This window comes from Zeus faber (genome assembly GCF_960531495.2).
Source record: "Zeus faber genome assembly, chromosome: 18".
NCBI lineage: Eukaryota > Metazoa > Chordata > Actinopteri > Zeiformes > Zeidae > Zeus > Zeus faber.
This window is the reverse complement of record NC_137210.1, coordinates 28449891-28465342: the sequence shown is the minus strand read 5'-3', so window position 1 is coordinate 28465342 and position 15452 is coordinate 28449891. Positions and strand designations below refer to the sequence as shown.

At 42.8% G+C, this 15452-nt stretch overlaps 1 protein-coding gene across 2 annotated transcripts in view; it reads right to left on the bottom strand.

Moving 5' to 3' along the window:
* Positions 1-13379, bottom strand: part of gdap2 (ganglioside induced differentiation associated protein 2) — a 41987-nt gene extending 28608 nt beyond the window's left edge. For both annotated transcript variants that reach the window (XM_080018687.1, XM_080018688.1), the window contains exons 1-7: positions 13235-13379; positions 11583-11850; positions 5958-6097; positions 5235-5388; positions 3274-3362; positions 2610-2686; positions 836-995 (exon numbers count right to left, since the gene is read on the bottom strand). In XM_080018687.1, the coding sequence (XP_079874813.1) occupies positions 836-995; positions 2610-2686; positions 3274-3362; positions 5235-5388; positions 5958-6097; positions 11583-11764 (802 nt within the window). In that variant the 5' untranslated portion in view covers positions 11765-11850; positions 13235-13379. The remainder of the gene's footprint in view (positions 1-835; positions 996-2609; positions 2687-3273; positions 3363-5234; positions 5389-5957; positions 6098-11582; positions 11851-13234) is intronic.
* Between the last annotated feature and the right edge of the window lie 2073 nt (positions 13380-15452).

The window sequence follows — 15452 nt, the reverse complement described above, 5'->3', positions numbered from 1 at the left end:
GAAATACCACATTTTCAGATTGCATGGAAATGTAATTTACTGATAAGGTAATCCAAGGAAAAAACACGGCACTAAACGGCCACTGAGAGTGCAGCTGTATTTCCGCAGAAAACACGGTGAGTTCTAACCGTGAGAAGTTCTGCTTTACAGGCAAACATAGACGGTTGTTTTGAAGACAGAAGGGTTGCACTGTGTAGACCACATAGTGGTTGCTCCGTGAGACGAGCAACCAGGAGACGACAGACCGGGGGAGCCCATGCTGCATTCAATTAAATTTGGAAAATTGTGCTGCGTTTCAGAGAACCCGGCAAACTGCAAAACGCACCCAACACAACTGAACTGCACCCTGTGTATTGCTGCCTATATTTATTATTATTATTATTGTTTTTATTTTTATTATTATTGAAATTACAGGCTCACTATCTCTGTTTAACGGAACTGAAAATATTATAAAACTGCAACAAATAAAATACTGTTAAATGGTCAAATCCATTCGGTACAATAAGTGTCCATTTAACCCTAGAATGCTTATGTGGGGTCAAAAATTCAACTGCTTAAAATGATTTTTGTTTTTAATGTAGTTTGATCATATGATTTCATTAATTCAAATTGAATTAATAAAATTGAATTAATTGAGAAACAATGAGTTCACATCATCAGAAACAACCTTAATTAAGGAATTCCTGGAATTTCAGATGATCTAAGTATTTTTCTTGAAAGATAAAGCACATAAATAACCATTGGAGCCATTTTTGTCCCATCACATGCATTTAAGGGTTAGATCAAACCCTAGAACCAGGGCCGCTATGGTCCTGGTCTGGGTCCTGCGTGGTACCTTCCAGGGTTCCAGGTTTCTCTGCGATGCGGATCTGTCGCTCTGGAACGACGGGCTCTCCCTCCGAGTTCCCGATGTCGGCGGGGAGCAGCGGAAGGCTGCGGCGCTCCTCTTCCTCCGAGCGAGGGAAGTAGAGTGGCAGCAGCTTCCTGTACACAGGCTGCAGGGGAAGCAAAAACAGGAAGTGGACTGTGGGACCAGAACAACCCCCAAAAAAAAGAGTCATGTACGGGTGATTTTTATTCTCTAACTGTATTAAATGTACCCGTATATTAAACTCCTAATGCAAACCAAAAGTGTTTTCAATATGAAGAAAAAATAGATAAATCACCCCGAATGAATCCGACAAACGGCAACAACAAAGCGGAAATTAAATTCTATGGAAAACTTGACGCTCCGACCGTCTGAGATATGACCCGCCCACTCTGTGGTCAGCCCCACCCACTCTGACATCTGCTGTGAGATTTCTGGGCTGTTGAGATTTCACCGCCACATGGAGGCCTCCGGATCCGTCCATATTTTGGAACTGGGCTTAAAACTACGCAAATAAGTTACATTTATCAAATGATGAAGTTAACATTGGATGCTACCATATTCACGATCAATAAATCTATTTTTATAGATGCAGAACCCTGACCTTGACTTCTTCAGGACTGACATTTTATGAACGTACTAACTGTTGATTTTGGGCCCAATACGAATTCCCCACATTGGCCCTGACCCTCCGTTTTGCGCAAACCTGGGTAGGGTAGGGTAGGGTAGCGTAGGGTAGTGTAGCGTAGGATAGGGTAAGGTAGGGTAGAGTAGGGTAAAGTAGGGTAGCGTAGGGTAGGGCAGCGTAGGGTAAGGTAGGGTAGTGTAGAGTAGGGCAGCGTAGGGTAGCGTAGGGTAAGGAAGCGTAGGGTAGCGTAGGATAGGGTAGCGTAGGGTAGGGTAGTGTAGGGTAAGGTAGTGTAGGGAAGGGTAGCGTATGGTAGGGAAGCGTAGGGTAAGGTAGCGTAGGGAAGGGTAGCGTAGGGTAAGGTAGGGTAACGTAGGGTAAGGTAGCGTAGGGAAGGGTAGGGTAAGTTAGCGTATGGTAGGGAAGTGTAGGGTAGGGAGTGCCGTTTCCTTTGGGGATCGAGGGGTAGTGCTCATCTAGTCCTCCAAATGGCCCTTGAAACGGAGCGTTTTCAGATGCAGACTCTAAACAGAGTGGTTGAAAAAAATTCCCAGAATGCTTCGTGAACTGGGGCAGTGTAAACGGCACATGGCTACGGGTGCGAGCCATGTGCCATATAGGGTCATATAGCTTTTCACAATGTTAGAAGAACTTTGTGTAAACAACTATTTGTGAGTGACAGCCCAGTTAGTCCCATGTCCCGTGTATGAAGTTTGAAAAATAATCCAGCAGTAAAGCAAACTGAGGAGGATGTTTACAGCCCACGCAACAGGTAACACCACGGCGGGTGGAGGCATCGTGGAAACCTCTGTTTGGTACGGTCGCCCAGAGCCGTGTCGAGGGTGGTGGTGACCTACAGAACCTGGCATGGGCGGCTACTGATGATGTCACCAGTGTTGTCCCACTTCCTAGGTAAAGATTACAAGCCCAACTCCTTGTGGCTCTGCCCTGAGGGGCCACTACCCAGTTGAGGGGCACCCGCTCCAAAACTAGGGGCAGGACCAAGGGAGGAATTGGGATTGGCCCTTGACCTCAACTTAAACCCTTGTAGTGACCTGGACCTTCAGGTGGAAAACCTGATTTTTTGCTGACGGAGCCAGGAGCTGCACCCACCTCCTCAACCTCCGACACCGCAAACACCACGGCCTCCATGCTGTCACCGTGACGCTCCAGGAACCTGCGCACCGTTCCTGACGCACGTGCACACACACACACACACACACACACACACACACACACACACACACACACACACACACACACACACACACACACACACACACACAATTACCTGAAACTTCTAATTATTGACATGATTTATCTTCCTTTTCGACTCACAAATGGAAACATTTTGTCGTGCTGCAGATATTGGATGCAGATTTTTTTTTTACTTAAATAAGTGTGAAGCTGAGCAGAGACTGAGCCACTCTGCACTGTGTAAAATGTCTGGACTGAAGAGGGGTCAAATCTGGCCCAGGGGTTGATTTTTATAAAATAAATACCTTAAATATACATACTTACATATATATACATACTTACATATATATATAATTATAATATAAATAAATATTTACATTAGGTATAAATATAAAATGTTTTTTAGAATTTAGAATATTTATACTTGTTTTATTTATACTTAATTATTTATATTTTTCTGAGACTACAGATAAAAGTTATGGTTGCAAGTTTTCATGCTGTAATTTCATGCAATTACTTGTTAAATGTTTCAGTTTCAGACATTAAAGAATTAAATAGTCAAGTTGTGTGTGTGTCTCACTGAAGGCGATGTGTGTGGCGTCCTCCAAGGGGTATCCTCTCTTAACGGTGGTGACCACACACAGGCCCACCGACGCCATGGACTGCTCTCTACACACACACACATGCACACGCACACACACACGCACACACACACACACACACACACTTAGATTTGTAGGAACTGAGACAAAGCAGCACATTGTTTTCACAGCTCCTCGGTTTTTATTTTGACGTTATTCTGCTTCATAGTGTCACGCACTCCCACCGCCGTGTAACGCTCATTGTGATATTATCTCTACATTATCACTGTTAGTGCTGCAGCAGGATGAGATGGTTCTGCAGCATCAGACAATATTCACTCAGTGGGGTTGGGAAGTAGGTGGAGCTTAGTGGGTGGAGCTAATTTCGTTTATTTTCTATTATTTATAATTATTTGTTATTTTATTTTTACAAACAAACAAATAACAAACCACTGTAGAACCAGTAATATCGATATTACCGTAATTACACTAACACTCCAGCAACAACATTCCGACGGCAGCTGATGGAACGTTTAGGGTTCTCAAACTACTAACGGAGACCCCGTTGCGCAGAGACGGGCAACAGGGTCTACCCGTAACGGGGTAGGGGGGACCCCGGGGATTACTTTGTATTTCAAGATCTATGTGCCGTGACTATAAAACATTGAAATTGTAAAGCTATAATAATCGTACTCTTCCCACACAGTTAATTTATTGCATGAATAAAATGCCTATGTACAGTATTTACATTTTAACGTAAGGAATTCTAGTTCTCACTGATTATTAATATTACAATATAGAAATGATGACTTGAATGAAGAGTTGATCTCATATATTTTACCCCAACTTCTTGGCCGCTGCACCCGAAAGGCCGTGGCCTGCGGAGCTGTCCATGGTCCCTTTCCCACATGGAATCCGTAACAATGCAGGATAAAAAGGCAGTAGGTAGTCATTCCTACATTGGCCTCCTTTATGGAAAAGTTCCGTATGGAATCTGTTCCACACAGATGACTGTTACGGACACAGTACGTAATGCTCACGCCAGCAGTGTCCAACATCACGTGAGAGGAGGCAACAGAATCAGTTTTAAGACCAGTGCTTCACTCCCGTCTCCCTGCTCCCAACCCAATAACCCTAAGCCCAAAGTTATTAAATCAGTGTGATCAACTTCAACCTGTCCTCCACCCTCTGCCTCCAGAGAAGGAACATTCTCCACTCGTTCTACCTCTCCCTCTCCGCTCGCTCCTACCAGCTCCGCGCTGGAGCCAGCGAGGGAGCGACACGCTCATGCCCGGTGCCCGCACACTGCGCCCCTAACTGTAAAAGACGCGTTTGGGGTCTGAGCGGCATTTTTAAGAGGAAAAATAATAAAATGTAAGAAGTAAAATGTAACATCTGTCTCCATAGAGACTGGAGGTGTTTCAGCTTCTCATCTTTGCCGCCGAGCTCCACGGTTCAGACTCGCAAATTTTTCCAAACCATTATTTTTCTTCAAAAAAACGAATACATTTTGAAATATTTGTACCAATTAAATATTCGGAAAAACCCACTATTTGTGCTTAATTTGGATTCGGCTCAATCCTTACTTAAGGGAAATGTTACTACTTCCATTCCCACACACTTCCATTCACAGCCGTTCCGGTAATTTGCCGAAAATGATACTCGGTCAAGAGTGGGGAACTTTGCGGAACGACACTGGATCGCATTCCCACATGACACCAATACAGAACATTACCAGTACATTTAGGGCTTTTAGTGCAAGTGGGAAAGGGCTTTATTAGCTGCCTGCCTGGTTCTTACATGGCCAGATGCAGGATGTTGCCTATTTGCTTTGACTGACTTATTGATTCATTGACGGACTTATTGATTAGTTGACGGACTTATTGATTCGTTGACTGACTTATTGATTCGTTGACAGACATTGATTCGTTGACAGACTTATTGATTGCCCGGTCCTCACATGGCGAGCTGCAGGATGTTCCTGTAGCAGCTGTAGAGGGAGCTCTCTGCGGCCGTCCTGTACTTGACTTTGTACTTTGGTCCCACGGTGTGCAGGATGAAGCGAGCCGCCAGACTGAAGCCCTTCGTCAGCTTGGCCTCGCCCGTCCGACAGCCTGCAAGACAGTTAGATCTGGATTGGAAAGTCAATATATAAAAAAATTGAAAATTGCAGCATCAATACTTGATTTTACACTTAAATGAAATACCACCACAGGCACAAATTTATTTCAAAATATATTTTCTCCGAATTTGTAGGTCAGGAAAAGTTGGCAGAAATTCTCATTATGTGGAAAATGACAATATATTGATCATAGAATCATATCATGAGATTCTATGCTAATACCCAGTGCAAAAGCAGATAATATTGATCATATTTGTTGGAAGTATTGCATCTAACTGACCAACAAATTTTTTTCGGCCTGAGCACAAGTATGACAAGTATAAAAAGAAGATTTAATGTCTGATCGTTTGCCCCATTGGGCTGCATTGAAGCCCTGTGTGAATCTGCAGCGGAGAACCAAAATTGAATAAGAAAACAGCAAACCTATACTTAAAGTGCATCTGTGGTAATAAGCTGGAACTACAAGCAAAATGTAATAATAATTTGTCAGGACTTGTCCAACCCACTGACAGTCACAGTTTCAATCATCAAGCCTTCAACAGGATGTGGTGACACTGGAACCTTTGAGTTTGAGCAGCTCGTCCCGGAGCTCGGGGCCGGCATGCTGGTGGACGCTGTCCGACACCGGGTTCTTGTCGTTCAGAGACTCGTTGCTGGTGTTGACGATGGCCGTGCAGTTCAGCAGGGCCACGCCCCCCGTGCTGTGGGAGAGAAAGGGGAGGGAGAGAGAGAGTGAGTGAGTGAGTGAGTGAGTGAGTGAGTGAGTGAGTGAGTGAGTGAGTGAGTGAGAGAGAGAGAGAGAGAGAGAGAGAGAGAGAGAGAGAGAGAGAGAGAGAGAGAGAGAGAGAGAGAGAGCATCACCGTGAAATTAGCTTAAGATGATTCTAAATTCAGAAATTGATAAGTACAGTAATAATTTAATCAACAGTTAATAACTTCTAAACTCTTTATTTCACTTTGTGTTCATGTAACCACAGCACACTTGATTTGCTTTAACTGTTTTTAGCAAACTTTGGTCAGAGTTCCTTTGTTTAGTCTTCCCTGCTCTGACTCTAGCAGTAGGGTTGACAGGTCATGCACACATTTCCAAACTCAACACTGCTCTAACACCAGCCCCGAGCTCCAGACAGTAAGCACATTTGGTCGGAAGAAAACTCGCAGCATTTGAAAAACTGGCTACCCCGACCTGGTGTTGATCAAAGCAGGGAACACGAGGAAGCGGAAAACGGGTCTAAACACAGAATGTAATGACTTTACTGAGCGAGGAACTCATGTTGTTTAGTGTATGTTTGTATGAAGTGTGTTAATTGTTAAACTGCCACTTTTCAGTCTTACATTGTTATTATATCGTTTGTTATTACTGTTTCCTACTGTTTTGATGTGAGCTTTCCCCATGGGGATGAATAAAAGATCTATCTATCTATCTTTGTATCCATCTATCTATCCATATAATATTTGGGGAAAAAACCAGCATGACGGCAGAGACCGTGTCCTGGAAAACCGCACCTAGCCCCGAAGGGCCGAGAATAATTGGGGCCAGTTTGCTGCTCTTTAACTGAACCGTGGGCGCTTCACCCCCTGACTGAGGCGTCGGGAGCCTGGAGCAGGGCGGGGACGCGGTCGACCATGAGTGTGAAACAGCCGATCACAAGACCAGGCGGTGCAGGAGGGGGAGCTGGAAATGCCTTTTAGGATTAGGAGCAGAAACCAGTTGCACGTATAGAAACTAGAGAGAAACGACTTTATTCTGCTGAGTTCAGGGGACGACCTGCCATGTTCACCACAAACCAGTTAATCAACTAATCACCGTCTCAAGCTAGGAGTGACAAACGTGAATTCAGAAATCAACAAAATTAAATAATGTAATGTTAATGTAAGGTGAGGTTAATATAATGTTAATGTAACATAATGTTAGTATAATGTGATGTGATGTAAAGTTATTGTAATATTAAGTAATGTGATGTAATGATGTTATTTATTTAACCTGTGCTGTCAGCAGGCTTGGAATATAACACAGGGTATTTGTATACCATAGAATAATGCCATTGCAGGGTAATGACAATTATGATGTCACATGATGTTACTGTAATGTCATGTGATGCCGTGACATGTGATTTCATGCCATGTGATGTTAGACATGTGATGTGTTGTTATGTGATGTGATGTCATGAAATCTGACTTCATACCATGTGATGTTAATGTAATGGCATGTGATGTCATGAGATGTGATTTCATGCCATGTGATAATGTAATGTCAATATAATGCCACGTGATGTCAATGTGACGAAATGTGATTTGATGTTAATATAATGTCATGTGATGTCACATGATGCTGATGTAATGTCATGTAATGTGCTGTGGTATTAATTCAAGATTCAAGATTGAAGAGGTTTATTCATCACATACATATACATACTTTCATATATATACAGTGCTGCTTGAAAGTTTGTGAACCCCCCCCAGACATGGTCACTGTTATTGTGAAAAAAACTAAAATAACCTTATTAAACATACACCCAAATCCCAATTTGTAAAGCACACCTTCCAAACAATGGACACACACACAAAAATATATATTTTCATTATTTCATTCAACAAAGATGGTTTATTTCGCAAAAACTGAAAATTGAACATGTGCAAAAGTATGTGAACCCTTTTATTAGTAGCTTGTGGCTCCTCCTTTCGCAGCCATTACTTCAACCAAACGTCTTCTGGAACCACCAACCAGTCTCTCGCATCTGCTTATGGGGATTTTTGCCCACTCCTCCTTGCAGAACTCAGCCAGTTGAGAGGTTGGAGGGACATCTAGTATGTACCGACTTCTTCAGGTCTCGCCACAACATTTCAATTGGATTAAGGTCCCGGACTTTGACTGGGCCAATCCAGAGTACTCTTTCCTCTTTCTCTGAAGCCGTTCCTTTGTAATTTTGCTGGAATATTTTGGGTCATTGTCTTGTTGCATAATCCATTTTCGTCCCAGCTTCACCTCCCTGACTTATGGCAGGAGATTCTGGTCAAGAATTTGTTGATACGCCTGAGAATACATGGTTCCTTGGATAATATGGAGTCGTCCAGGTCCAGAAGCAGAAAAGCAGCCCCAGACCTTCACATTTCCACCCCCATGCTTCACTGTTGGGAGGAGGTTCTTTTCTCCATATGCAGTGTTGGCTTTTCTCCAAACACGGTGGTTTTTTGATTGTGACCAAATAATTCCATTTTGGACTCGTCTGTCCAGAGAATGGACTTCCAGAAGGCCTCTGGTTTGTCCAAGTGCTCTCTGGCAAAGTTGAAACGGGCAGCTTTGTTCTTTTTTGAGAGCAGAGGCTTCCTTCTAGCAACCCTCCCACGAATGTCATGGCTATTCAATTTGCGTCCGATTGTAGACGCATGCACATTTGTCCCAGATGCTACCAGAGAGGTCTGAAACTCTACAGGTGATGTGTGGGTTGGCCTTTACCTGATTTATTATTCTTCTGGTGCTTCTGGGTGATAGTTTTGATGGGCGTCCACTTCTAGGCAGAGTTGCTGTCTGGTCGAAGGCGCTCCACTTGTAAATTATTTGTCTTACAGTGGATGGATGGAGCTGGAATCTTTTGGAGATGCTCTTATAGCCCTCCCCAGACCGATGGGCTGTCACTACCCTCTTCTTCATGTCCTCGGATATCTCCTTTCCTCTCGACCTTGTTGATTTGTATGGGACCACAGTGGTTTGGTTGGTTCTTCTCTCTTTTAATTAGTACAGGCCAAATCATTTCCCAAGGATGTCTCATTTCATTGGTCCGCTTAAATGATTAATTTAGCGCCCAACCGGTTTTACCTAAGTCTGTTAACCAATGCAGCTGGGGGTTCACTTACTTTTGCACATACACTAATTCCATGTTTAATGTAGTTTTTGGGCTACTTAAACTAGTCACACTAAACAAGTACATGCAATTGATAAAGATATATCTGACATTTCATACATAAAAACTGGTGATGATAAAATAAGGAAATCATGGTAAAACAACAGAAACATCTAAACCGCTCAAGGGGTTCACACACTTTCAAGCAGCACTGTATGCAGTGAAATGTCTTTACAACGCACCTGGAGATTATGCACAATAGTTACTAAACCGAACATAATAGCTAACCTCATTCCTGCCTAGCAAATAACTGAAACTAACTGATTCCTAAATCGTAATGCAGTTAGTGAATGGAGTAATATAAATGGAATGAAATGAAAAATAAAACCACTCAAAAAGGTAATACAGAGTGGGGGCACAAAATAGAAGTAAAGGGAATAGAGTTATGTTTACGGGATAGGCTATTTGTATAGCTGACTGTAATGTGATGTGATGTTAATATCAGGTGATTTCATGCCATGTTGTAATGTGCTATGTTGTAATGTCATGTGATGCAGTGTGATGGTAATGTAATCTATGTGATGGTTTTGTAACGGCATGTCATCCAATGTAATGCAATGGGATGTCATGTGATGCAAATGTACTTTTATGTCATGTGATGACATGTTATGTCATGTGAGGTGATTATGTTATTATGGGGTTAAATGATACTGCTTGTCAATGTTATTATTATGGGGTTAATCTGCTGTTATTGTCTCTAATGTTGTTGTTCTAGTTGAGTGCTACCTGCCTTCTAGCTTTGGGAATACTGTTGTAATAATTGTCATCAAATAAAGATCAACTGAATTGAACTGAGAGAGAGAGAAGGGAAAAATGCCGATTATGGATCTGTAAAACAAAAGGACACAGAAAGAGACACCCAAGGTCAAAGGTCAGTGAAGTGTGTGTATTTGTATGTGTATGTGTGTGTGTGTGCGTGTGTAAGTGTAAGTGTAGAACATTCTCAGGAGCTCTAAGGTCTTCAGCAGGGTAAGAGTGAAGGTTTTGAGACGCTCAAAGGTTTATCTCTCTTGGTTCCCCAGGAGCTAGGCTAGCTGAACCCCTCTGCAGCCATGCACTGAGCTAACACGGTTAGCATGCAGCCCATCGCTACGTCTGTACTGAACACACATTAGGGCTGAACGATTTGGTACAATAATTGAACTGCAATTTTTTTTAAGAACAATATTGGGATTGAGTTTGTGATTTTTTTTTTTAGTTCCTTATAGTTTGTATGATTCACTAAACACAAGCATAAATCTTTCTATAGTATGACCAACACAACATTGGATACAGTCAATATATAAACTGCTCTTCCCTGTAGGCCACGCCCACATGTTATTTTGAAATGAGATTAATTGATATAAATAACATATCTTTATTTAACTGCTGAAATGTCAAAATAAAAACCTTAAATCACAGCAGAACATCGACCCATTTAACTTCAAGCCTTGAAATTGTTCAAAACTGAAAATTTACATTTGCAGCATTTCAGCAGAAATGTAATATTTTTTATAGAAATGTTGTGTGCATACGTCCACATACACAGAGTGCCGCTCCGTTCACTCAGGGACAGCTTTATGCTCATTACATTTTAAAAAGTAAAAATAATAAATAAATAAATAAAATAAAATACAAACAGAGGAATTATTCTGGGAGAGGCCCCGTTTCGCACTGTACAGGCGCTGTACAGACTGTACAGCACACGGCCCACACAGCACACAGCACCCAGAGCACCGCGGCCCGCACACCCCGGCCGGAGCACCGCGGCCGGCACACCCCGGCCGGAGCACTGGTGTCACGGATAAAGCTTCCCCATTACGAACGGTTTTGTTCCATTAGGAGACGGAAAATAAAGCAAAACAAAAAAAGACTGTTCTGTCGCGCTGAATCCGATGGCGGGCGCCCCATCGCCGACAGTACCGTGCCGCTCTGGGATGGTGCACTAGGCGGCCCAGTATCACCTCCACCTTTGTTTTGAATGTGATTCATCGTTCAGCCCCAACACACATGGATGAAACTGGAGTCCAGCTTCTCGTCTGTATCCGGGTGAGAAGGACCGAAAAAATAAACTGAAAAATGGCAAATTTCCCCCAATAACTGGAGCATCCCTTAATAGCAAATGTGTCAAAAAATAAGTGCAAAGTAATGTGTGCTGCATGAGTACTGCTGTCAACATCTGGACACAACCTCATCCAGGGGGTGTGATCAAGGTCAAATAAAAGTCGTACATGTCCTGCGCACCCGCTGAATAAAGTAAAAAAAATAAAAATAAAAAAAAGTGTTAAATGTGATATGAACTTACAAGAGTATGATCTTCCTGTTGATGTGGGGTCTGCAGGGGAAGGGCGAGGGGAAGGCCTGGTCGTTCTCCAGGCCATCGCCTGGCCCCTGTGGAGCCTCACCTCCATGGGGGTCCGGCTGCGAGTCCCACGGGTGCAGGGTCTGGACGTCCACAAACTGGGAGCGAGCCCCCAGTGGGTCCATCTCTGTCCCAGAGGACGGAGAACCAGAGGAGCAGGGGACCAAGGGGAGGACCAGGAGACAAGGGGACCAGGCTCCAAGAGGCTGATCTGCAAAACAATGTGACATGAATGTCTGAATATCCATTTATTTCCCCCTCACCATTTTCAATCCTTGTTTTGAAATTGAAAACATTCATCACTCGATTCATCCCTCGATTCATCATCGTTGAATCGCATTTTGTATAGTTGCCGATTTTTATTTTTTATTTTTTTTATTTGGTAATAATTTTATTTTGGACAATTTTTGTATATTTGCCTATTTGTTGTATTTTATTTGGCCATTTTTTTGTGCTATTTTTGGGCTGTTTTATTTGGCGATTGTTTTTGTATATTTGGCAATGTTTTATATATTTGGATATTTTGGTTAATTTTGGAAGTTTGGGGTTGTATTCGGCTATGTTTGTATATTAAGCTAATTGTTTGGCTATCACTGGGTTTTTATTTGGCTATTTTCTTGTATATTTGGCTATTAGTGGGTTTTATTTGGCTAATTTATTATATATTTGGCTATTACTGGTTTTTATTTGGCAATTTTTGCATATTTGTCTGTTTTGGGTTTTATTGGACAATCTTTTGTACATTTGTCCATCTTGTTTTATTTTCAGCCTTTAAAGGATTTTAGGGCAACTGTCTTTACAGAAATGCACCCACCCTCACCACAAATAATTCCTCACATATGAAAGTCTGCGGAACCACCAGGTTGGATTCATACTTTTACCTCGTGGATTAAAACCACAAGATCTGATAAATTAGAGGAACAGAATAGAAGAAACAGAAGAGCGGTGCTAACGTGGTTTAAACCAAAAAGGGAGAACTTGAACTAGTGATAACGTGACTGCGGACCCCTGGGGGCCTCCAGGAGAACACAGGCTTTTGGTGCTTTAGTCCAGTTTGGCCCCACAGTCGACAGGCTGAGGGGAGGGGATTCAAAAAGATTTGTTGAAGTAATAACGATGATTCAATACAAAAACATGAAATACAAACAATATTTAATTAAAAAAATAAAATTAACTCAGCATTTGGACTTTGAATCTAAATGTACAATAGAACAAAACAGCTGCTGTAGCTGAAGGACAAAGAAAGAAAATATTAAGTATTAAAAAAAATACTAATGAAGAAACAGTTTTTGGGCAATACAATAAATCAAAAAAATAAAAATGTATATTTTTTTGGCAATATGCAATAAACCTAAAAAAATAACTACAATATAGACATATTATGCAACATAATAGAAAATAATGAATCGAAAAATAAAATGAGACAATACAATTTCAATTATTTAAAACAAGAAACCCTGACTTAAAAACGAACGATAAAGCTGTGTATCAACAACTCCCTGTCAGGTGACGACATCTAGCTCTAGTGTTGATTTAAAGTGCAGCTCACACGTCACACATCCCTTCATCGGACCAAATGGACTCATGTCACCTACCTGGTGGAGGCAACACCCGGATCCAGCAGGAACAGGAGGCAGGCGGCTAAGACCAGGCTAAGACCAGGCTAAGACCAGGCTAAGAACTAGGCTAGAACTAGGCTAGAACTAGGCTAGAACCAGGCTAAGACCAGGCTAAGACCAGGTTAGAACCAGGCTAAGACCAGGCTAGAACTAGGCTAGAACCAGGCTAAGACCAGGCTAAGACCAGGTTAGAACCAGGCTAAGACCAGGCTAGAACTAGGCTAGAACCAGGCTAAGACCAGGCTAAGACCAGGCTAGAACCAGGCTAGAACTAGGCTAGAACCAGGCTAAGACCAGGCTAAGACCAGGCTAGAACCAGGCTAAGACCAGGCTAAGACCAGGCTAAGACCAGGCTAGAACCAGGCTAAGACCAGGCTAGAACTAGGCTAGAACCAGGCTAAGACCAGGCTAAGACCAGGCTAGAACCAGGCTAAGACCAGGCTAAGACCAGGCTAAGACCAGGCTAAGACCAGGCTAAGACCAGGCTAAAACCAGGCTAAGACCAGGCTAGAACTAGGTTAGAACCAGGCTAAGACCAGGCTAGAACCAGGCTAAGACCAGGCTAGAACCAGGCTAAAACCAGGCTAAAACCAGGCTAAGACCAGGCTAGAACTAGGCTAGAACCAGGCTAAGACCAGGCTAGAACCAGGCTAAGACCAGGCTAAAACCAGGCTAGAACCAGGCTAAGACCAGGCTAGAACCAGGCTAAGACCAGGCTAAGACCAGGCTAAGACCAGGCTAGAACCAGGCTAAAACCAGGCTAAAACCAGGCTAGAACTAGGCTAGAACCAGGCTAAGACCAGGCTAAGACCAGGCTAGAACCAGGCTAAGACCAGGCTAAGACCAGGCTAAGACCAGGTTAGAACCAGGCTAAAACCAGGCTAAAACCAGGCTAAGACCAGGCTAGAACTAGGTTAGAACCAGGCTAAGACCAGGCTAGAACCAGGCTAAGACCAGGCTAGAACCAGGCTAAAACCAGGCTAAAACCAGGCTAAGACCAGGCTAGAACTAGGCTAGAACCAGGCTAAGACCAGGCTAGAACCAGGCTAAGACCAGGCTAAAACCAGGCTAGAACCAGGCTAAGACCAGGCTAGAACCAGGCTAAGACCAGGCTAAGACCAGGCTAGAACCAGGCTAGAACCAGGCTAGGACCAAGCTACAATCAAGGCTAGAACCAGGCTAGGACCAAGCTACAACCAGAGTAGAACCAGGCGACAGGCAGGTCGGAACCGGGCGGGACCCCGCTCCTCCACGCAGTACCCAGCGGCGGAGGGTCCGTGTCTCACGCCGCGTCTGCTCAGCTGACACTGGAGGCAAAACCACTTCCGGTTGCAGGCCCAGTGGCTGGAGGCGCGAGACTCGAAACGACTCATTCGAAGCGAACACATCGAAAGGAGTCGGGAGTTTGGAGTCACTCCAATGAGAAAATACTACTACTACTACTACTAATAATAATAATGATAATAATAACAATAACTACAGATATGCTAATAAAATATATAAAAATGATATGAATAATAATACTAATAATAATAATAATAATAATAAATAACCAATACAATATGTAATTATTTTCAATGTGACTGGTTTCCACTTTCACATTCTACTAAAAACAAATAATTTCGACAGAACTACGTTGTTTTTGTGATTCAAACTTTGCATTTTCCGCCCAAATAAAAATATTTTTTGATAGAATTCAACAAAACTAAAGATTTCCTGGGATCCGCGCTTTGCATCAGTCAGACAAACGCAAATAATTCGGAGAAAGTTGAATGACTCGTGAGAACTGCACGAACCGAGAGAGAGGGACTCGAACCGACTCCCACCGATTAAGTCGTCAGGAAGCGACTCCCCAAACAGAGTTGAACCTCCCATCACTACTGGGACGGCGTTTGGAAAATAAATAAAAAACCCAAAAAGCGGAAGTTGTTAAAGTTACTACTTACAGCGGACAGAGGAGAGTTATTCAAAGCGGTTGAACGAAACGATGTTTCTTTGGATGAATGAGAAAATAATATTTGATAAAAACAGAAAAAGTGAAACTGAACTGTCTCAGTCTTCTGGGCGAGTTGTTTTAAACCAGGCCAACGCAGTAGATCGTCGAGCGGGCCGAAACAACCGTCATATATTGATCACTTGATCGACTTCCCAACAAATATAATTGATCATCATCATAATACATTTATTTACGTAA